General features: G+C 41.2%; 1 protein-coding gene across 3 annotated transcripts in view; it reads right to left on the bottom strand.

Annotated features, from left to right (window-relative positions):
• Cul2 (cullin 2) overlaps positions 1-17,690 on the bottom strand; it is a 43,417-nt gene extending 25,727 nt beyond the window's left edge. Inside the window, exons 1-2 of one of the 3 annotated variants that reach the window (XM_029546951.1) lie at positions 17,553-17,690; positions 2,671-2,811 (exon numbers count right to left, since the gene is read on the bottom strand). In XM_029546951.1, the coding sequence (XP_029402811.1) occupies positions 2,671-2,789 (119 nt within the window). In that variant the 5' untranslated portion in view covers positions 2,790-2,811; positions 17,553-17,690. Of the gene's footprint in view, positions 1-2,670; positions 2,812-3,451; positions 3,584-17,328; positions 17,505-17,552 lie in introns of those variants that run through there. The other 2 variants (XM_021215028.2, XM_029546952.1) reach the window with 2 other exon arrangements.
• Between the last annotated feature and the right edge of the window lie 5,644 nt (positions 17,691-23,334).

Below are 23,334 nucleotides of genomic sequence, written 5' to 3'. Positions count from 1 at the left end.
GAGACCAGTCTGGTCTACAGAGGGAGTTCCAGGACAGCCAGGGCTACACAGAGAAACCCTGTCTCAAAAAAAAAAAAAAAAAAAAAAGAATTCAAACTTCCCATTTGAAATGTAAATGCAGAAAATATCTAATTTAAAAAATGGAGGTAAGGCTACTAATGATTGCTCTTAAATACAAAACTTATATAAAATATCTTCTATGAAAATGATTAAGAATCTATAGACATTACTTGGTAGATATCATTGTATATAAAAAAAAATCTCATATTTTGGGGTTGTTGGGTTTTTTCTCCAAATAAACCCAATTTTAAAAAATAAAATAAAATAAAATATAAAATATTTCTGACTTAAAAAAAAAGAATTTAACCTTCCACTATGAAAAAACTGACAATAGTGTGGTAAGGGGACAGGCATAAGGTTCTGAGAGGAAAGAGGCTTCAAAACAGGACGAGTCTCTGAATATAGCTTGTGATTTTCAGCTAGACTTTTATTTATTTAAATCAGGGTCTTTATTTATTTTTGTGTATTTAAGTCAGATCCTGGCCAGCCTAGAACTTGATCTGCAATCAGACATGCCAGGAACTCAGAGATCCAACTGCATTTGTTTCTTAGAGTATTAGGATTATTTTTTTTTTTTTTGTATTGGATATTTGTATTACGGATTACTTAAAGGTGTAAACCACAATGCCCAGACACTCCCCAAAAAATTTAAATCAAGATAGACAACTTGAAGAATGATAACTGAGAATTAATTGAGCACTGGTCTCTAGAGGATGCACACACCTGTACACATACATGGATATATACATACATAAGAACACATGAATATATGATCAAGTGAAGTAATAGTTACTTAAGGAGGTAATTTTCTAGGTAAGCCGTCTATTCCAAAGTCACTTACAAGCCACTCAGCTATTCCATAAAATACAGAATAAAATCTATTTTATTAGATTCCTGCCCCCAAACAAATCAAATTCCTTCACAGAAAACTAAGATGAATTCAGCAGAATCTGTATCATACTCTAGGTATACTGAGCTGAAAAAAACCCACCCAAACAGCTGGATATTAAAATTCTGTGTTCAAGTCTGTGCCCCAGCAAGTTCAGACAGATGTAATTAGGATTAGAGAACTCTAAAGTTAAGAGTGCTGAATGCTCTTTCGGAGGACCTGAATTCAATTCCCAGAACCCACATGGTAGCTCACATCTGCTCTAAGTGATAAGGTACTCTCTTCTGGCTTCCACCAGTCCTAGGCAGGACAGGTACACAACCTGCATGCAAATCACCACAGCAATGATACCCAGTAGATGATTTGACACTGTAAAAACCTTTTAGAAACAGCATCATCTTAAGATCAGTGTCTGGGGACACAGGACGCCAAACAAAGGATTCTCACTGACAACTACAGATATAATGAATTAAGTGATTTCATGTCTGAAGGAATTCCTCTATTGTACTAATATTCAGCTTAGCAATAACACTTCTGTTTTATGTCCCACAGAGTTGAGCAGTGGTAGCACATGCCTTTAATCCCAGCACTTGGGAGGTGGAGGCAGGCGGATTTCTGAGTTCAAGGCCAGCCTAGTCTACTGAGTGAGTTTCAGGACAGCCAAGGCTACATAGAGAAACCCTGCTTTGAAAAACCAAAAAAAAAAAAAAAAGAAAAAAGAAAAAAAAGCAGGCCAGACAGAGCTGCATTCATATGTAAAACTCACAACTTATAAAAGGACACAACCTAATTAGCAAATGTTTTCACGGTAGTCAAATTTGCTATTTATCCTCCCTCTACTTACAACACCATCATCTAGAGTTTGGGAAGTGTGTACTAAAGGCTCATATTTAAGTCTTGGCCACCAAGATGTTCAGTTAGGGAGTGGTGGCGCCTTAAGTGGGCTCTAAGGGGAAGAAGTCAGGTGCTAGCTGTGCCCTGGAGACACTGGGATACTAAAGCCTTCCTCTTTGCTTGCAGGCCACAAGATGATCAGATCCTGACACATGCTTCCACAAGCCTGTGAGCACCTTACCACCAGCCAAGACGATGGAGACAAGAAACTGTAGATAAGACTTCCTAGGTTCAAGGTCTCATGAGCTTTGTTAGAGTAACCAAAAGACCAACCCAGAGAAGTTTCACTCCGCTGCAGGCCTTTCTTAACTCATCTACCCAGGGCCACATGACACCTCTTCTCCAAGCCTTTACCCCACTCCATCTTTCTCCACAATATCTACGAAATTTTACTAGAAGCGTTGTTACTAGATTGTTGTTGCTATAGCCTGGCATGGAAACTCACATCTATAATAACAACACTTGCAAGACCCCTGTGAGTTTGAAACAGCAAAGGCCAGACTGCCTTGATGATACTGGACTGAACTTATGAACCTGTAAGACAGCTTCAATTAAATGTCTTCCTTATAAGAGCTGCCTTGGTCATGGTGTCTGTTCACAGCAGTAAAACCCTAAGACACTATATTACTATACTTCTGACCACCACAGTAGTGCCAGACGCATACACTCAGTGCTGGGGACTTGTTGAATGGAGGGTTGTGAAAAACTTATCGCTATAAAATTGATAGAAATATATCCTAAAACAGTTATGCCTAAGGCTCTAAACTTGTTTTCTTTCTTTAACAAGCTTTAATTTAATGTTTCTTATGACTTTCATCAAAGGATACGAGAAGCGGTCATTCCATGTTGCTCGCTCGACATATTCCAACATAACAACAGCTTTGATTGTAGTTAGGAGTTTGTTCCATGTCTCATCAAAATCCACTACTCTTGGTTTTAAAGACATTGTGCAAGTTTAGTGTTGAAACCTGTTAATTAAAAGTAACAAGGTTAGCATGAATCCCACAGGGATGGTTGTGCTTTTAAAATACCACTTTATTGGAACTAAGGAGGTGGATCTAAGGTTAAGAGCATGTACTACTCTTTGAGAGGGCCAGAGCTGGATTGTCAGATGGCATACACCGCCTGCAACTCCAGTTCCAAGGACTCCCATGCCTCTCTCTGGCCTCCATGGGCACCTATGCATATGCATATACTAACAAACATATATACACAAATAATAAAAATAAAGCACCACATATTTGAATCTCATGATACATAAAAGGAGTAGAAACACAAATGAGCAAAGGAACACATTAAATTTTATCTATCACCTTTTTATAGTCATTCAAACAAATTGTTCATGAACAGTATGTGGATTGAAAGATCGGTAAGCTTCATTTAATATGTTGCAGAAATAATTAGGTAAATGACTAACTCTCATCATAAAAAGTATGCAAAGACATTGAATAAAAAGATTTTGAACATGAATTCTTTATTTGTATTCTTCATCTGGAGAATGAATTATATACAAAAAATATAAAATATCAGAAAGTAAAATACTCCTAGAATGTAAGTTTTAGAAAAAAATATGTACATAAACAAGGAGAGGCTAAAGAGATGGCTCACCAGTTAAGAGCACTGGCTCTTTTTGCAGAGGACCCTGGGGTGTAGTCCCCACATGACTGCCTACCACCACATGTAACTCCATTTCAGGGGATATGATACCCTCCTCTTCTAGTATCCACGGGAAGCAGGCATGCTAGTGGTATGCACATATATATCCAGGCAAACACATAATAAAAATTTTAAGGATAAAATAATATGTAGTAAAAGAGTTTTTAGAGTAGAATACAAAGTTCACATGAACTTAAGACTTTAGAGAATGTTAGATTTGCTCAACAGAAAGCTTGAACCACCCCAGACTCTCAGGTTGTATAATACTACTAGAATAAATATGACTTCAGCATATAGTATCAAGTGGTTCTAGAAGATGCTTTAGGACTGGCAAACAGGCTGCAATTATGAGTTACTTGCTTTCTAGAGCAAAAGACTACCAATGTTGTAGAAAATTGGCACAAGCTAAATCTTAAAAAAAAAAAAAAAAAAAAAAAAAAAAAAAAAAAAAAAAAAAAAAAAAAAAAAAAAAAATTCCTACTAATAAAGCAAGTAGGTCCTACTGTTCTTGCCACTTTCTGAGTAAGGGTTACAGGAAGATGGAGAAACATCAGGAGTCAAAGCTGGGCCACATGGTCCTTTCTTTTAGTTCTTTATACAGCTTCACTCCCATTTTTAGAGAATAGCTCCCCCTTCCCAATCTTGGTTATGAGAATGTATTTGGCCTATGAAGACTGCAATGGTTTGTATATGCTTGGCCGAGGAAGTGGCACTATTAGGAGGTGTGGCATGTTGGAGTAGGTGTGTCACTGTGGGTGTGGGCTTTAAGACCCTCATCCTAGCTGCCTGGAAGTCAGTCTTCTAGCAGCCTTCAGATGAAGATGTAGAACTCTTAGCTCCACTTGCACCATGCCTGCCTGGATGATGCCATGCCCCTGCCTTGATGATGGACTGAACCTCTGAACCAGTAAGCCAACCCCAATTAAATGTTGTCCTTTAGAAGACTTGCCTTGGTCATGTCTGTTCACAGCAGTAAAATTCGAACTAAGCTGAGATGATGATGATGATGATAATGGCAGCAAAAATAGATGAGTCCAAAATTCTTAACATAGAATTTCAGATGTTTCGGGGGTCTGTCTGGTATTGCTTATATTCAATGCTAAATTCTGTACCCCAAGATCTGGTTGCTCCAAGGCAAATGTATTCTCTTGTATTCCAGCTTTTGTTGTATGAACCTTGCTCCCTAATTTAACTGGTCTATAGGATTGGGCAATAGATATGGGCTTTCAGTTACCTGGCTGCGAGTCACAGGTAGTGAGAAGAAGAGAAGAGAGGAGACAGAAGAAGAAGCCACCATGAGAGGAGATGGACCACAAACATGTAACCAGAAAGTAAATATGGCTGGGATGTAAGTTAGAATAGCTCCAAACCTGTCCAATCTAGGCTTACAGCTTGTAAATAAAATGTTTGGATTGTGTGTCTTTTATATGGGCTAGCTAGAATTTTCAATTCATTTTGCAGAAGAGAGCTGAGTAGTTTAGAATGGATACTGTTTTTGAAAAGGACCCAAGTTTAGCTCCCCTGAGCTTTATGTGCAGCTTACAACAACTCATAACTCTAGTTCTGGGGGATTCAATGCACTTTTCCAAACTGTGAGCAGGAGCACTCATGAGCACACTACTCTGCACATGTACATATAAGTTGTTATGGTTTTCTTGAATCTCAGAGTCTAATCAAAGATAAAACAACCCAAGGGAAAAGTTAACCAAGTCACTGAGGTACTTAAGTGCCGTCCGACGTGCTCCAACCCAGGCAGCAGTTTAGACTCATTTACAACATAAGCCCAGTTTCTATGAAAAGGCCTTAGGGAAGAAAGGCAGCTAGCTTCCCCTGATGGAGCTCTCTTAACACAGAAACCTAGTCATTTTTCTACTCAGAGGTCACCTGACTGAGTCACAAATGCTGCCTTCATCCTTCCTGCTTTTCTACCTACCTATACCATCCCTCCTCCTGAATCCTCTCCTCTACAGTGCCCGGCTCCTGGGAGATACAACCTGCATCCACATCCAGCTGCCTGTGAGCCTTTCTAGGGCGACTCCATGGAGTAAACACTCACATAGAGTGCTTCGTTCTTCTTACCATCTTTCTTTTAACCTTTCTGCTTAACCTTGTATGAAAATACTTACAACTCTGCTTCTTAAAAAACTTTCTTGGTAAGGGATGGACACCATGCAAGTAAATTGTTAGTGTGTAATTTTAATGGCTATAGTCTGCCTTCCTCTGTACAGAATCCGACTGACATTTCCCTGCTGACACTAATGATGGCAATGGGTATGAGGGTGTGATGGTGATAATCTATGCTCCGAGCATATGTGGAAGCAAAGGCAAGAGAACCTCCATGTTTTCACCAACCTAATGGAACACCAAACACTAAACCAAGAGAACATACAAAAAGTATCTGTTAAACTATTTGTTTACCCTCTGAAAACCTCAAAGAACACCTTTTTAAGGTGTTTCATTTTTCTCCAAGTCCTTTAAATACCTTATTCATGTAAAACTTACATAAGGATGGGAAGATAGCCACAAAGCAGAAGTACCACCAATGTACTATTTCCCAACTCCAAGGCTACTGAATAGCTCTCAAATACATGGGCTGTGCATTTGCCTTGCACATGAAAGGCCCTGGGTTCAATCTCCAAAGATATGTCACCATGTATCACTTAGCAGGGATATACTCCAAAGTACTTATTAGACTATTCCAGAGTGTGGACGTCACAGTGTATACTCACACAAACTAAGAAGGCTATGGTGTCACAGGGCAATATAATCTCCAAGGGGCCACCACTGCGTACCAATCCATCACTGGCTGAGACGCGGTGAGTGCGTTTCTGTGTGAGCCCTCCATTCTTGTTCTCTCAGAGGCAGCTCACTTCCCATTCTCAGTCACAGTGAGTCCCACTGAATGTCTACAAAATTCTATCTTTTTTAGCTTTCTTCTGAGTTTTATTCTCAACTTGGTGAGTTTTTTAACACATAACCTTAGGCCCCACGAACACCATAGGCCCTAAAATAACCTCTAGACCAGATGTGGTGGCATATGCCTTTCTGTAATCCTAGCACTTGAGAGAGTGAAACAACAGAGACATCTAGGCTACATGATGAGTTTCAAGCCAGCTGTTGTCATTACAGTGTGAGACCCACCATTTTTTTTTTTTTTTTTTTTTTTTGCGTTCATTGATGTTTTACCTGCATGAATGTCTGTGTGAAGGTGTCAGAAGCCCTGGAACTAGAGCTATAGATAGGTATGAGCTGCCATGTAGGTGCTGGGAACTAAAACCTGGTCCCCTGGAAAAGCAACCAATGGTCTTAATCTCTGAGCCATCTCTCCAGCCCCCTTGAGACCCATCTTAAAAAATAAAATCACAGGCCCCATATATTTCCAAATTATTAGGTCAGGTGTGATAGTCTATGCCTGTGCTTCATCCATAATCACAGCACTGAAGAAGGTAAAAGGGGACATTGTGATCTCTAGGCTAACCTTGGCCACATCGCACATCCTTCAAAAAAAAAAAAAAAAGAAAAGAAAAGAAAAGAAAAGAAAAGGAAAAAGAAAAAGAAAAGAAAAGAAAGAAAAGAAAGAAAGAAAGAAAGAAAGAGGGCTGGAGAGATGGCTCAGTGGTTAAGAGCGCCGACTGCTCTTCTGAAGGTCATGAGTTCAAATCCCAGCAACCACATGGTGGCTCACAACCATCCATAATGAGATCTGATGCCCTCTTCTGGGACACCTGAAGACAGCTACAGTGTACTTACATATAATAAATAAATAAATCTTTAAAAAAAAAAAAAAAAAGAAAGAAAGAAACAAACAAACAAAATAAAGCTAAAAAGGCTAATCCTAAATATGAAAATTTTATTTTACAGTTGAAATTCTTCTAGACCAAATTTCCATTTGTAGCACTATTTAAAATTACAACATATAAAAGTAGATCACATGAACATGGTTACCACTTGACCTGTCTAATCCTTTGTAATAGTTAAGAAATATAAATCATGTCTATAAAATAAGGGCACAAAATGCTCAAAGACATTCATAAAGCCAAAAATGTGCAGAAACCAAGGAAACTATTAACTGAAAAATGGGTAGATGCTGTCCGCACTTCCATACACCAGACCAAGCAAAAGAAGAGAATAAAATACTGATGCTCCTACAGTGTGGCTGAGTCTCAGCACCACTCTGGCTGGGGAGCAGCCTAGCGGGTGAGGCCCTAGATTAGTCCTTGGTACAGATACCAACTAACATCACAGAAAGTGATGCTTGTGCTGTTGTTAAGTGGTCTCATTTCTATGGAATAAGAACAAATACACCCACAGACACACCCCAGACAGGTATCAGAAGTCACAGTAGGGCATGGACAGTAGGACTGCAAAGGGAATGAAATGCCCCAGTTGTTGAGCCCAGCCTTATAAAGATGCTAGAAGAAGCCACTGAATTAGTAAAGTATAATTTAATAAACCTTTCATACATTAAGTAGATTGTGAAAGTCTCACCAACCACCTTTGACCACAACTACGGTTATTAGGTGAGGAGAGTATATTAACATATCATATAATTCTGCATTAATTCTGAAATTTGTCTCATTTGCCCTTCCATGTTCTAGTCAGTGGTTGAGTCAGCTCCAGTTTCAGGGAATCCGCCATCCTCTCTGGCCTCTTAGGTACAAGGAATATACACAGTACACATACATACTCATACATATAACCTAAATAAATCTTAAAACACAAAACTTTCTATTAGAATTCTCAGTATGCCTGAAATGACAAAAAGAGAGGATGTTTTGACTCTAACTTGGGCTACAAAATAAGACTCTCTCACACACAAACACACACACACACACACACACACACACACACACACACACACACACAAAAGAAGAGGGTGCTCGAGAAACATTTCACCACCATTATCTGCTCTTCCATGGCTGCAGTTCAGTCCCCAATGTCCAGGTCAGGCAGCTCATAACCACCTATAATTGCAGATCCAAGGGATCAGATGCCTCCACAGGCACCTACACTCACATGCACATAGCCCTAACACACATCTACACATATTATAAATAATAAAAACACAGGCTGGAGAAAAACAAGCTCAGCAGTTACTGGCTGTTCTTTAGTGGGTATGAGTTCAATTCCCAGAACCCACTTGTGGCTGAGAAACACCTGTAAGTTCAGTTTGAGGGGCTCCAACACCTTTTGGTCTCTGTGGGCACCACATAAACATGGTGCACAGACATACCTGGAGGCAAAACACCATACACATTGTATTGGCTGGTTTTGTGTGTCAACTTGACACAAGCTGGAGTTATCACAGAGAAAGGAGCCTCCCTTAAGGAAATGCCTCCATGAAATCCAGCTATAAGGCATTTTCTCAGTTACTGATCAAGGGTGTGAGAGCCCATTATGAGTGGTACCATCCCTAGACTTGTAGTCCTGGGTTCGATAAGAAAGCAAGCTAAGCAAGCCAGTAAGTAATGTCCCTCCATGGCCTCTGCATCAGTTCCTGCTTCCTGACCTGCTTGAGTCTACTCCTGACTTCCTTTGGTGATGAACAGCAAGGCGGAAGTGTAAGCTGAATAAACCGTTTTCTCCCGAACTTGCATCTCGGTCATGTTTTGTGCAGGAATAGAAACCCCAAGACATTAAACAATAAGTAAATTTTACAAATATAACTAAGCAGGCATGGTGCACATGCCTTTAAGCCCAGGCCATAAAAAATAGAGGCAGGTGATCTGTGAGCTAAAAGGTCAGCCTGGTCTACAGAATGAGTTTCAGGACAGTCAGGGCTATAGAGTGACTAACTTGGGAAGGAGAGGGAGGTGGACTGCCAAGAGTTTCAGGTCAAAAACCAAAACAACAAATAACAACAAACCAGAAAATAATATATCAATAACCCTATAATTTTCCAGTAAAAATAATTAAAGGCAATCCAACATAGCAAGCTATACATAGAAATTTGACTAAGGATTTAACTCCATGATAGAATATTTCCCTTCCAAACCCAAGGTTCTTGGTGCCATCCTCAGTAACAGACACACAGATAAAGAGATACTGACTTTCAACCAGAGACACTCAGCAGCTTAACAGCTCCCATTATAGACTCATTAACTGTGGCAGTAACAACCTCATCAACTACATCTACTTCAGAAACTGTTACTATATACATACAAATGTGTATGCATGTGTATATACATATATACACACATGTATTTATACAAACATAGGCATGCATATATATGTATATTATCTCTTAACTCTTCATATAAGCTTTACTTGGATACTATTATTCTCTCCATTTTAAAGGATAAAATTCTGACTTGGTGAGTCTGCCTGCAATCTTGGCATTTGGAAGGTGGAGGCAGAAGTTTTAGGAATATAAGACCATCCTTAGCTATGGTGTGACTGAGGACAGTCTAGCCTCGGTGAGTCCATGTCTTCAAACACCAAAAGTAATTCCTCTGAGCCCCATACTCTCCACACTAGGGAATTCTTTCTCACTTCTTCTTTAAAAGATTTATATGTATTGTGCTAAAGAACAAATAAATACTAAAAAATAAAAATAAACAGACTTGGCTGGGCATGTAAATCTGTCAGCAGTAACACACTTGTCTGGCAAGGCGGCCCTGCTGAATTCAATCTGAGATTGTCTACAAAAAAGATAAAGAGCCTAACATTTACACATATTAGCTAACAAAAGCTGAACCTACCGATATCCGGCTTCCACTGTGGTTTTATGTTTTCACAGCCCTCTCCATTTGCCACTTAGAGAATTGGAGACCGTGGAGCATACCTGAGATCCTGCCTAACTTGGGAGGCAGAGGGAGGTGGGCTGCCAAGAGTTTCAGCCCCATCTGCTCTACACAGTGAATCCCAGACAGGGGCTCTTGAGTAAAACTCCACCTGAGAGAAAGAGACAGAGGATCCCTCCCCTCCGCCATCCCCCTTCCAGGACAACAGAGAGAATCCTAGCCTGGCCAACAAAGGGTCTATGAGACATGAGACAAAAGACAAGCAGATTTTGAACTGGGGAGTTGGGTCAGAGGGCAAAGAGACTTGTTTCCAAGCCCAACAGTGTGAGTTCAATTCCTAGATTGCCACATGATGGAAAGAAGTGACTCAAGGTGTCCTTGTTACTGCCTCCACAAAGGCAGTCTGACACATATACACACGTGAATACACATAAGCAAATGTAGTTGTTAAAAAAAAAAGAAAAGAGGGCTGGTGAGATGGCTCAGCGGGTAAGAGCACCCGACTGCTCTTCCGAAGGTCCAGAGTTCAAATCCCAGCAACCACATGGTGGCTCATAACCATCTGTAACAAGATCTGACTCCCTCTTCTGGAGTGTCTGAAGACAGCTACAGTGTACTTACATATAATAAATAAATAAATCTTAAAAAAAATATATAAAAAAAAAAAAAAAGAAAAGAAAAAAACATTGGTCACAGAAATGAGCTAAGTGGTGATTTATAAGCAATACTCTCCATAGGCTGCCAGACCCACTGTAAATCCCCGTCCCCACCAGTGTAACCCCACCTAGTTGATTCTGAATTCTCTCCATCTAAAAGCATAAAATACAAAAGACAACATTTACAAGTCCATATAAAGTACAGAGCTCAGGTGGTCTCTGGTCTTTTCTGAAATCTTATTTTCCTAACTTCATTCCTCTTTTAAAAATACAGAACTGTACTACTCCTGAAATCAGTATGCCTTCTAACTTTTCTTTAGTTTATGCTATATTTTCCATTTAAAATTTTACTAGGTCTGGAAATATGGTTCAGCAATTGAGGACACATGTTGCTGTTGTAAAGGACATGAGTTCAATTCCCAGCATCCAGAAGGTGGCTCACGACCATCTGTAAATTTAGTTCCAGGGGATCCAACAGGCATGCATGTGGTGCACATTCATGCATACAGACAAAACATTCATACACATAAAGTAAAAACAAGTAAATCAAACAAAAAGGAGCAGGGCCTCAAACCAGTTCCCAGCCCCTGAGGTTGAGTGGCTGACACTGCCTGAGACTCTATCTAGCCCAGCAGACACGCTGAAAACTAGACCTTATTCCTCTATGCAAAGAGAAAACACTCAAACTCAAATTGGAAGACATTCTACAAAATAACTGACTACATTTATCACACACAAGTTTTAAGGTCAAAAAAGAAGACTCAACCAAACATAATGCTTGATCTTGGATGGAATCTTGAAATAGGAATAAGGGCATAAGCAGAAAACTGAAAATTCAAATGTATGCTTATATACTAGAATTGTGCCAATGTTATCTCCTGGTCTTCACCGAGTGGGAAATCAAATCCAGAAATTAATACAGGTAGAAAATATTGTGCCACTGGGTAATATCCCCAGTCCTAACTTCCTCTGGGAGTTGGGGGGGGGGGAGTAGACGGGAAGGAGGGAGGGAAAGAAGGAAGGGGAAAGAGAGAGAAAAAGAGTCTAGCTATGTAGCCTGGGAACAGTCATTTGAACTTGAAGTGATTCTCCTGTCTTAGCTCCCTAGTGTAGAATATCACACCAATTTTTGGACCTGGGTCAGGTAAGTTGTCAGATAGTAGAAAATGCTGGTTAATGAGAATACTTGAGCCTCTTATTTTTCCAAGTGTTCGGTTTGTCTAAAACTATTCCAAAAATTTTTAAATATTAGTAGCCTACAATACTTTCAAACAAAATTTATAAGTATGTTAAGTTGAACATTTCCTTCCGTGAAATGCAACTTAGATAAATGTAAAAATAATGGGGTGTAAGCTACTAGTCCATTCAGAGATTCAGGCCTTATCAAGCACTCCCCACCACCACATACCCAGATTTAAAAAAAAAAAAAAAAAGCAAAAAAAGCTTACATTAGAACAAAGACTTTACTGAGTTAATAGATAATTATTAAACATTTAGTGTATTCTAGACTGCCAAAGGATGTTGCAGATGTAACTAAGCTTAAGTTTATAGCAGATTAGAAAAATAAAAAATGATAAGCTGTCAACCTGTTTTTACGGAAAATTCTGACATGTTAATGAGGCTATAATTTAATGACTAACAATAGTTAACACTAAATGATGAAGTCTATAAAAGAAAATCCTTTGATTAATTGAAACCTTCAAATTGGACATTAACACTTGCACATTTTAGAGTTTTAAGCATAAGAGAACACATTTAATGTCGTCACTGGTATCTAATGCTTCAAAAAAGTACTACTTTCTCAAAGATTGCTTCTCTGAGCTAGAAACTGACTCTTTTTTCTTTATTTTTTTTTCTTTATTTACATTTCAAATGCTATCCTGAAAGTTCCCTATTACCCCCCCACACACACCGCCCCTGCTCCCCTACCCACCTACTCCCACTACTTGGCCCAGGCCTTCCCTTGTGCTGGGTCATATAAAGTTTGCAAGACCAAGGGGCCTCTCTTCCCAGTGATGGCTGATTAGGCCATCTAGAAACTGACTCTTTAATCTCCTGTTTAAAACTAAAAGAGACAAAGATAATAGTAACAACAAGAAGAACAATTTTTTTCCAGAAGTATCTAAGACAACTGGGAGTTCAAATTATTACAACTTTGCAAGCATCTGTTTGCACACAGCTGCAACCCAGCCACTCCAGAGGCTAAGAATTGGAGGAGTAAGAGTATGAGGCTAGGCAAGAATACACAATGAGTTCTAGGCTAGCCTGGGATGCACAGCAAGACCAGGTCTCAAATTAAAAAATAAACAAAGTTTAAAACAATTTAAGAAAACTTGTCTCCCCTCTAAATTCTTCAACAGAGAGAATTCAAAGTAGTAAACAACATTCCAAGAGAGCAAAACACACATAGAAACAAAGTGTGCCAAAACACTCAGGAACCCTACTTCAGAAGTGGAAGCAGGAAGAGAGTTCAAGGTTACTGTACATCCCATAGTAAGTTCCAGATCAGGTTATGCTAGAAGAAGCCAAGTTTCAAAACACCAAAGAAAACTTAAGAATCTTAGGCAGGCACTGTGGAGCTCTCCTCTCATCTAAGGACTTGATTGATGGGAAGAGGCAATTAGATCTCTGAGTCTGAAGCCAGCCTGGTCTTTATAGTAAATTCCAGGACAGCCAGGGCTATGTGGAGACACCCTGTCTCAACAACAACAACAACAACAAAAACCCCACAAACCTGAGCAGTGGTAACCGTCCTAAGACTCAATGTTCTAATATCCCAATAAGTCTGTTCCAATTAAAAGTTAAATATAAAGGAGTGGCATCAAATGTATCTAATGCTTTTTGTTTTCTATTTTGAGGTAAGGTCTCATGTAGCTCAGATCTTTGAATTTCTATCTGGTCTCTATCTCCCCCATGCTGGGATTATAGACAGGCCTGCCTAGCAGTGTTAGTGAACCAACTCAAGTCTGCTGCACACTAGGCGAACAGGCTACCAACCACATCTCCAGCCTAGATGTTTCTTTTTTTTTTTAATATCCAGATGTCATTTAGACACCAGCTTTTTTTTTTTTTTTAAGATTTATTTATTTATTATATGTAAGTACACTGTAGCTGTCTTCAGACACTCCAGAAGAGGGCATCAGATCTTGTTATGGATGGTTATGAGCCACCATATGGTTGCTGGGATTTGAACTCTGGACCTTCGGAAGAGCAGTCGGGTGCTCTTACCCACTGAGCCATCTCACCAGCCCAGCCTAGATGTTTCAAAACAAGAATTATGCTAATTTCTTCGGTTTAACATGATATAGTACTAAGATTTAAATCAACATAGATCACTCTGAATAGGTTATTTAATGAGAATGAATTCAGGCCTGAGGGTGGTGGCACACAGCCTTTTTAATCCTAGAACTAGGCAGACTGAAGCAGGTAGCTCCTTAAGAGTTCCATGCCAGACTAGACAGTGAATGAGATCTTGCCTGGAAAAAAAAAAAAGAAAAGAAAAACAAAAAGAAAAAAAGAGCCAGGCAGTGGTTCCAGCCAGGGCTTGATCCTGTGATGAAATTACTTTAACAGATAGTATACGTAAAAGAAGATGTCCCTTTTAATCACGACCAAATATTTCCTGGCACACATGAAGAAATGGCAGGCAAGGGGGGAAAGTACAAGTTTCTTGAAAAAAAAAAAAAATGTTCTTCAAAGAGCATGCATCTGAGCCCACAACATGCACACACCAATAATCCCTGCACTTTCAGGAAAGGGGCTGATGCAGGAAATACCCAAGAGTAAGGTCAGCCTGGGCTACACAGCACATGTGACAGGCCGGGGTTAGCTAAGCACACACTGGAAGAGGGCTAAGATCAGAAATGTTCCCTGTAGGCTTCCCCATTTCCCCTTTAGGTGTCCTTATCCCTGTTTGTAACTTTTCAAATATTAACAGAGTGTCCAAGCAAGGTGTGCTACCATTTCTAAACACCTAGTTAAAAACATATCTTTGGAAATGGTCCACCAATTAACAAGACTGATACAACTTCAATCCATGTTTCTCTCTACACTTTTCATGAAGGCACAGATTTGCCTAATTTTTCACTATCCCAGTTGTCTGGACCAGAGCCGATGTTTGAAAAATACTTCAAATTGAGGAGCAAACTGAATGACTCCTCCACCTTGGCATTAAATCTAACACTTGAACTGAGTCAATTCAAGACACCTAATTCAACTCAATCCTATATAAACTTACCTCAACCCCGTATATGGTCCCATCATCCTCCCGATGAACCCTAAAATTCAAGAGATGCCCACCTCCAACAATTTCACTCTTCAAATCATGTTCAATCAACAAGTACCTTTAACATATCTGGAAACCTAGTTACTTGTCCTTTACGGTTCCAAGGCCACAACCCTGACCCCAGGGGCAGTGTCTTTGATATCAACAGAATGTAAATCAAACCATTACTATCTGCTTTCAAGTTCTACAACTTGAAATGTTTTAAAAGCCAAACTCTGGCCCAAGCCTCTCTCACAGGGTTTTACCTTGCTGAGTTGCTTCCAGTGAGCTGGACTCCCAACCTGGACCTTTTCATTTGCATTTCCAGAGAGTTCGTCGGAACTTCTAGACCTGTTCTCTCTGGCCTCTTCAAATATGTCAAAGGTCATCTGAGACAGACCTTTTTAAACCACAGCATGCGAAACAATTTTTCCCAACCATTAAAATTCCTTATTTTCTACAGAGCACTATTCTATGTGTTTCTTATCTACGTCTCTCCATCTCAGCCAGAATTGAAGCTTAGCAGAGATTTTGGCAGACAGTGCCTTTAATACTAGCACCCACCTTTCTCAGTACTCAGGAGGCAGAGGTAGGCATTCCAGGTCAGTCTAGTCTATAAAGTGAGTTCCAAGACAGCCAGGGTTGTTACACAGAGAAGCACTATCTTCAAAACCAAAACCAAAACCAAAACCAAAACCAAAAAAGGAAAGAAAGAAAGGAGGAAGGAAGGAAGGAAAAAAACGCAGAGATTTCACATTCAATGCTCAATTGTGCATGATGAAAAACTAAAAGACCCTAACAAATATTGATAAAATACAAAAAAATTAAAGAAAGCAGGACCTGATGGCACTCACCGGTAACCCCAGCACCCACTGAGGTAGGACTCCCAAGAATGTGAGATACACTGAGTACCAAACCAATTAGGAGTATACAGGGAAACAATTAAAGAGTTAGGTGTGATGCAACATGCTTTAAATCCCAGTACTAGGGAGGCAGAGGCAGATGGATGTCTTGGAGTTTGAGACCACCCTAGAGTACACAATGAATCCCATTACAGCCAGGGTTGCATAATAAAGACCCTGTCTCAAAAAAACTGAACAAGCAAGCACCCACCCCCAAACAAACAAACAAACCTTCCCACAAGTCACGAATAGCACGGGAGGGGTAAAAACCCTAAAAACTATACACTACTGTAAATTTATTTGCAACTCTTCGGAAAGGGACTTCCAAATACTGTATATGGGCAAAAGAACCAAAGTTAAGCTACTTAGATCACTTTTGTGACTTAGAATGACACATGAGATAAGAGAAATAAAGTGATCTCCCACGTTGTGTTATGAATGTGGGTTTGAGGTAAGTTCTAGGGCAAGAATATTTTCTATTGAAAAGTCAATAAGCAATAAACACACACACACACACACACACACTTTTTGTTTTCGTTTTGCAGGTGATAAGTTGAACCCAGGGTTTCTTGCAAGCTAGTCCAAGTGTTGTAGCACTGAGCGACATCTGCAACTCAGTTATCTTCAAAGTGAAACTTAGAGGCTACTGCCATCTTCCAATAATAGTACCCTAGGAGGACGAGGATAACTTATAATAACAAATGTAAATTCAAAAGATGTTCTACTTGCACGCACGCACACAAGTAATGGTAGGGAAGAGTTTAGACTCTAGTATGTAAACAAGTGCTCTTATTTCACCAGCCCATAAGTGTTGAGCCAAGAGGTGTATGTAGCATGCACGTAGAATACTCCTCCCCAAAGCTATCAATCTTCACTGTCTGCGGAAACAAAAGTGAAAACAGTCGTGGCTAGGGTGTATGAGATTGATGCTACCCCATTTTACAGAGACTCTGGTCTCCGTGTGCGCACGTAAATGTAAGCAGGAGAGCACACTCTCTCACCTTCCCTCCTTAGGAGGAAAATAAGGCCGAGGGAGGGGCAGACGACAGTGGATCCGGGAGGCCCAGGATCTGGTCCAGGGGTTGCCTGACTTAAGGGTCAGCAGTCTGGGGAGCCGAGGTCACTCACAGGACACCATCTTGCCAGGCCTCCAGCTCTCAGCCCGCTCCCCTCCGCCAGGTCGCCCCATCCCCGCCACCCATTCGCCGGGAAGGGAAGTTTCCCTGCACCCACAGCCCGGCTCCCCAGCTTTCAACGGGGTTACCTTCTGCAGAAGCAGGACGAGGGGAGGGGCCCGGGGAGGGAGGCAACCCGCAGGCGTGAAGGACGAAGCCCCCGGCTCGGAGGGTGGGCGGCGGCGGCGGCTGTCAGCTCGCGTTCCCCGGCTCACAGCGCTGCCATTACTGTGCGCCGAGGCCGCCTCCCCGGCCGGCCACCGCCACCGCCCCGGGGCCACGGGGGTGCCCGGAGCAAGGCGCCGCCACTTACCTGCTCCCGAGGGAGCCTTGCAAACAATGCCGCTGCGGCCAGGCGCGACGAGGTCAAGGGAGGAGGACTGGCAGGTAGCTGGCTCGGGGAGGCAGTCGTCCTCCGGAGCTCCGGGCTTTGCCGGACACACACCCTCCGCTCCACTCGCTCAGCCTCTTGCACTCACACACCCGCAGGATGCAATGGTCCAGTCCAGATTACGGCAAGCGCGGGGAGCCATCCTTCGAGAATCTCAAAGCCCTTGCAATCAATTGAAAAAGTAATTGATCGTCCAGTATACTTGTCAATGAGGCAATCGCAGTTCCCTGAGCTCAGAGGGGTGCGGTACCCAAATTTGGAAAGTATTGTTATCCAAATCATACTGGAGGGGGTGTCTCTCTGTTTTATGTGTATGTGAAGGCCTGGCTTTTACAGCCCAGCTTGTAATTGAACTAGCAATCTTCCTGCCTCAGCCTCCCCAGTAAACCACCATACCTGCCTCTTATATTTACATTCAGACAAATTCAAAGACCTAAATATCTCCTGATATTTAAACTCCCCCTTTGAAAGAAAGGTGTTGACAAAAGCAGGTGACAGTTATATATCACTTCTTCATACAGAAACACAAGAGAAAAGCAAGCAAGCAAACACACGCCTTTGTTATTTAATTACCTTTCCAAAAGAGAACATGTCCCGTTTTTTTTTTTTTTTTTTTTTACCTGCAGGCTTCTTCCAATCAGTGATAATCCTCTAAATTTCACTTAAAACCCTATCCTCGTGCCAGATATGTTTCTTTCACCTTGTAATCGCAGTATTTAGGAGATCCAGACTTTAGGATAGAAGTCCAGCCCCTCCTCCTCCTCTGTGGTGAGACCCTATCTCAAAATAAAATCCTATTTCCAGAAATCTACCAATCTCTCTTCTCTTGGCACTTGAATTTGTAGATTTTTTTTTCCCTTGAGATAAGGTTTGGCCTCAAACTCCCAATATAGATGAAACTGCCCTTAATTCATGATCTTCATCCCTTTCATGTGATGTGGTTATAACTGTGGTAACACTCTGCTGGCTTCCCTCTCAACCAGGGATTGTTAGTGTGGTGCCCTGACCCCTGGGAGTTTCTAAAGCCATTTTCAGTGGTCCCTAGGTTAAAAAAATCATTTTCATAGCAAGATGTGATGTTGCACCAGTAAAATCCCAGTATTTCTGAGGCTGAGACAAGCTTTAGACCAACCTGAGCTACATAGCCAGAATGATTAAAAACAAAATCAAATCATTTTAATAATATTACAAAATATTTTGTCTTTTAAACTGGTTTTATAATTGAACTGATGGTACAAAGCAACAACTCTGCTGGCAACCTGGCAGGAGTCACTACAAAAACCTTAATATCTCTCTCTCTCTCTCTCTCTCTCTCTCTCTCTCTCTCTCTCTCTCTCCTCATGTTCACTTCCATACTGTCTTAGTTATGGTGTCTGTTCACAGTAGTAAAACCCTAAGGCACAAGGCAACTCTTATGAGAACAACATTTAATTGAGGATGGCTCAGAGGCTCAGTCCATCATCAAGGCAGGAACATGCCAGCATCCAGGCAGGCAGGAGGAGCTGAGAGTTCTACATCTTGATCTGAAGGCTGCTAGCAGAATACTAGCTTCCAGGCAGCTGAGACTAAGGTATTAAAGCCCACACCCACAGTGACACACCTACTCCAACAAGGACACACATGCAGATAGTGCCACTTCCTGGTCCAAGCATATACAAACCATTACAGACATGCTCAGTTTTTTAGAAAAAAATATTTTTTTTTAGAAAGTGTTATTGGCAGGTCTGATGGCAAATGCCTATTTTCCAAATACTTGGGAATACTCGGCAGCAGCAGGATGAGTGCACAGTGGGTTCTAAGCCAGACAAAGCTATACCAAATATGTCAAAAAGTAAGATCTGGGTGGTGATGGTGGTATATATACCTTTAATCCCAGCACTTTGGAGACAGAGACATGTGGAGCTGTCTCAAAAATCCAAAAGAAAAAAGGAAACAAAAGAAAAGAGAAATGAACTAATATTACTATAATTTTGGAATTTACAAATATTTTCTCCCAAATAAATTACATAAATGCAACACTTAAAGCTTAGCATGTGCCAATATTCTTATTTGATCCTCAGCACTGTAAATATGCAATCTAATAGGCCATTATTTAACAAATGACCAACCTCATAAAGGATCCCAGCAGGCCTAGGAAAAGTTTCAGTTGATAAAGGCAATTGCTAAGCCTGGTGACTTGCAATTGATCACTGGATCCCACATGATACACAAGAGTGGATTCCCAAAGTTGTTCTCTGACCTCCATACACATCATCACTACCACCACCACCACCACCACCACCACCACCCCCACAACCACCACCACCACCACCACCATCACCATCACCACTATTACCACCACTATCACCACCACTACCACAACTGCCTCTGCCACTACCACCATTTTAAAAACTGTAAAGAAATTTTAAAAGAAAAAAATGTTTTTGTTTCTTAAGACAGGGTTTCTCCTGGCTGTCCTGGAACTCACTCTGCAGACCAGGCTGGCCTTAGAACTCAGAGATCTGCCTGCCTCTGCCTCCATAGTGCTGGGATCAAAAACATGCACTGCCACCACCAACAACAACATTTTAATTTAAGAGGGACTTAATTACCATATCAGTTCCAAAGTCAAGGAACCAGCTTTAGGAGCTGAAGGCATGGAGACTGGGAAGAGTGCAGGGTCTCCTTATGAAGCCACAGGAATGCACCCAGGGGGTCCCAACACTAAAGATGTTATGCAATCATAATAGCTCTAAAGGCCCTCACCTAGAAAAAAGTCCATAATCAGATTAAATTACCCAGGCTGGAGAAGTGGCTCAGTATTAAATGTGTTTGCTGTACTTGCAGAATGGCCTGCGTTAGGTCCCAGCACCCACATGGCATCTGACAACTCCAGTTCCTAGGGATCTTATGACATCTTCTGACCTCCATAAGCACCAGGCGTGCAAGTGGGACACAGATATACATGTGGGCAAAACAATAATATAACATAAGATAAATCCAAAAGAATATCTACCTTTTAATTAATTCATATGACTTCAATATTAAACTCCTTGAGCTGAAGGGTACAGGGCAAATAATTAAAATTCCAGGTTATGAGGGCAAGCCCAAAACAAACCTGGTGGAACAGGCCTTTAATCCCTGCACTAGGGAAACTGAGGCAAATGCAGACCTCTGTGAGTTCCAGACTAGCCAAGGCTCTAGAGTGAGACTCTCATGGCAGGAAATCAGGCATTCAAGGTTCATCCCTAGCTACATATCGAGTTCTGCGTTAGTCTTGAGATATTATGAGAAAGAGAGAGACACCCAGAAGCAAAGGCAGATAGATTTTCATGAATTTATATCTAGCCAAAACTAAACCATAATTTGTGAAAAACATACTAACAAAAATCTAAGAATTCACGGAATTCATAGGCACAAGTTCAGAACAAGTCAGCACTTAGTTTATAACTGTCACCCCAGCATTTGGGGGGTGCTGGCAGGAGGAGAGGATCTTTGTTTGCCTCTGCCCCCCCCCAAGTGCTGGGATTCAAGAACTACATTACCATGTCCTTTTTCAGTTTTTATTTTTATTTTTTTAAGATTTATTTATTTATTATATGTAAGTACACTATAGCCATCTTCAGACACTCCAGAAGAGGGCGTCAGATCTTGTTACAGATGGTTATGAGCCACCATGTGGTTGCTGGGATTTGAACTCCGGACCTTCAGAAGAGCGGTCGGTTGCTCTTACCTACTGAGCCATCTCACCAGCCCCTTTTTCAGTTTTTAAAAGATTTATTTTTTTCTATTTTGTATCTTTTTTTTTTTTTTTTTGAGGGGTTGGGTTTGTTTGTGTGTGTGTGTGTGTGTGTGTGTGTGTGTGTGTGTGTGTGTGTTACTGCTCTGGCTGTCCTGGCACTCACTTTTTAGACCAGCTTGTCTTTAATTCACAGGGATTCACCTGCCCCTGCCCCTGCCCCTGCCCCTGCCTCCTAAACCCTGAGATTAAAGGTGTGCACAACCATGCTGGCTCTGTTTTGTATTCTTTAAAGATTTGTTTTTATTTTATGTACACAGGTGTATTGTATACATGCATGTAAGTGTACCGCATACTTGCCAAGGACCACAGCCAGCTGTCAGCCTCGACTCTACTCTGCTGTCCTCCAGTATTTCCTTTCTTCCATTATCTCTATGCATTACTATGAGATCCAACTAGTTCTAAGAGTAAGGTTTTAACTCCACTCTTCCTCCTTTTGCTGGAGATGGAACCTAAGGACTCTCTCATGCCAGGTGTTAGAAAAGAATATTCTTGCTTTTGTACAAAGAAACACCCAAACAACATGATGAAATCCTGGCAAGGGTATTTCTCTTTGTGAAAAGGACTTAATGCAACCCAAACCAGCCAGCAAGTACACAAAGGCAGGCAGGGTGTCCACTTAGCTTCTATTCTGACATGGGTGATGGTTGTGTGCATTCCACTAACGGGAGCGTTGTCTCATAATCTAATGTAACTAGTTCATTTGTAATTGGAGAACAGGAAATGAAGGAAAGGGGTAAGAGGTCAACTGCTCAGGGTCCTCAAGTTCTGGGACTGTAGAGGGGCCTTTATGTAAACACAGGTTTTACCAAGTGTGAGTCCTGCGAGGTTGAGGAGACTTATGAACTATTTGCCCTTGGCAGGATAGTCACCTCTGAAAAAAAAAAAAAAAAAACTCTTACAAAAAGGTTGTTGTTTTAAATAAATACAACAAATAAAATTAAAGTAAGATATATTTTAATAGTTCAGGAGGTGCATATCTGAATTGGTCTTTCTAGAAGGGCAGGGGAACTCTGCCTGTTATAATTCTGAAGAGAGATTACCTTGCATGCACAAAGCCCCATGTTCAGTCCTCTAAACCAGAGTGTTGGTACTAGTGCGTAATGACAGCACATGGGAGGAGTTGGCAGAAACAGTAGAAGTTCACGGACATCTTCAGCTGTTTAGTGTGTTGGAGGCTGGCCTGGTTGACCTGCTTGAGACCCTGCCTCTAAACAGACACATAGAAATTTTTTTCTTTCTTTTTCTTAGATATTTTCTTGATTTACATTTTAAACGTTATCCCCTTTCCTAGTTTCCCCTCCAAAAACCTCCTATCTCTTCTCCCCTCCCCCTGCTCACCAACCCACCCACTCCCACTTCCTGGCCTCTATATTGGGGCATAGAACCTTCACGGGACCAAGGGCCTCGCTTCCCATTGATGGCCAACTAGGCCATCCTCTGCTGCATATGCAGCTAGAGCCATGAGTCTCACCATGCCTTCTCTTTAGTTGGTGGTTTAGTCCCAGGGAACTCTGGAGGCACTGGATAGTTTCTATTGTTGTTCCTCCTATGGAGCAGCAAACCCCTTCAGCTCCTTGGGTACTTTCTCTGGCTCCTTCATTGGGGACCCTGTACTCCATCCAATTGATGGCTGTGAGCATCCACTTCTGTATTTGTCAGGCACTGCACACAGAAATTTTTAAAACTCACTGGTTAAAATTCACTCATGGAGCCGGGCCTGGTGGCGCAGGCCTTTAATCCCAGCAGAGGCAGAGGCAGGCAGATTTCTGAGTTCGAGGCCAGCCTGGTCTACCAAGTGAGTACCAGGACAGCCAGAGCTATACAGAGAAACCCTGTCTCGAAAAAAAAAACAAAAAAACAAAACAACAAAAAAAAAATTCACTCATGGTTAAAATTTATAAACTGCATTAGTTCACAAACATT

Source organism: Mus pahari, chromosome 15, assembly GCF_900095145.1.
Source record: "Mus pahari chromosome 15, PAHARI_EIJ_v1.1, whole genome shotgun sequence".
In the NCBI taxonomy this organism is placed as follows: Eukaryota; Metazoa; Chordata; class Mammalia; order Rodentia; family Muridae; genus Mus; species Mus pahari.
Note: the sequence above shows the minus strand (reverse complement) of the source record. Positions and strands in the feature narration are given on the sequence as shown.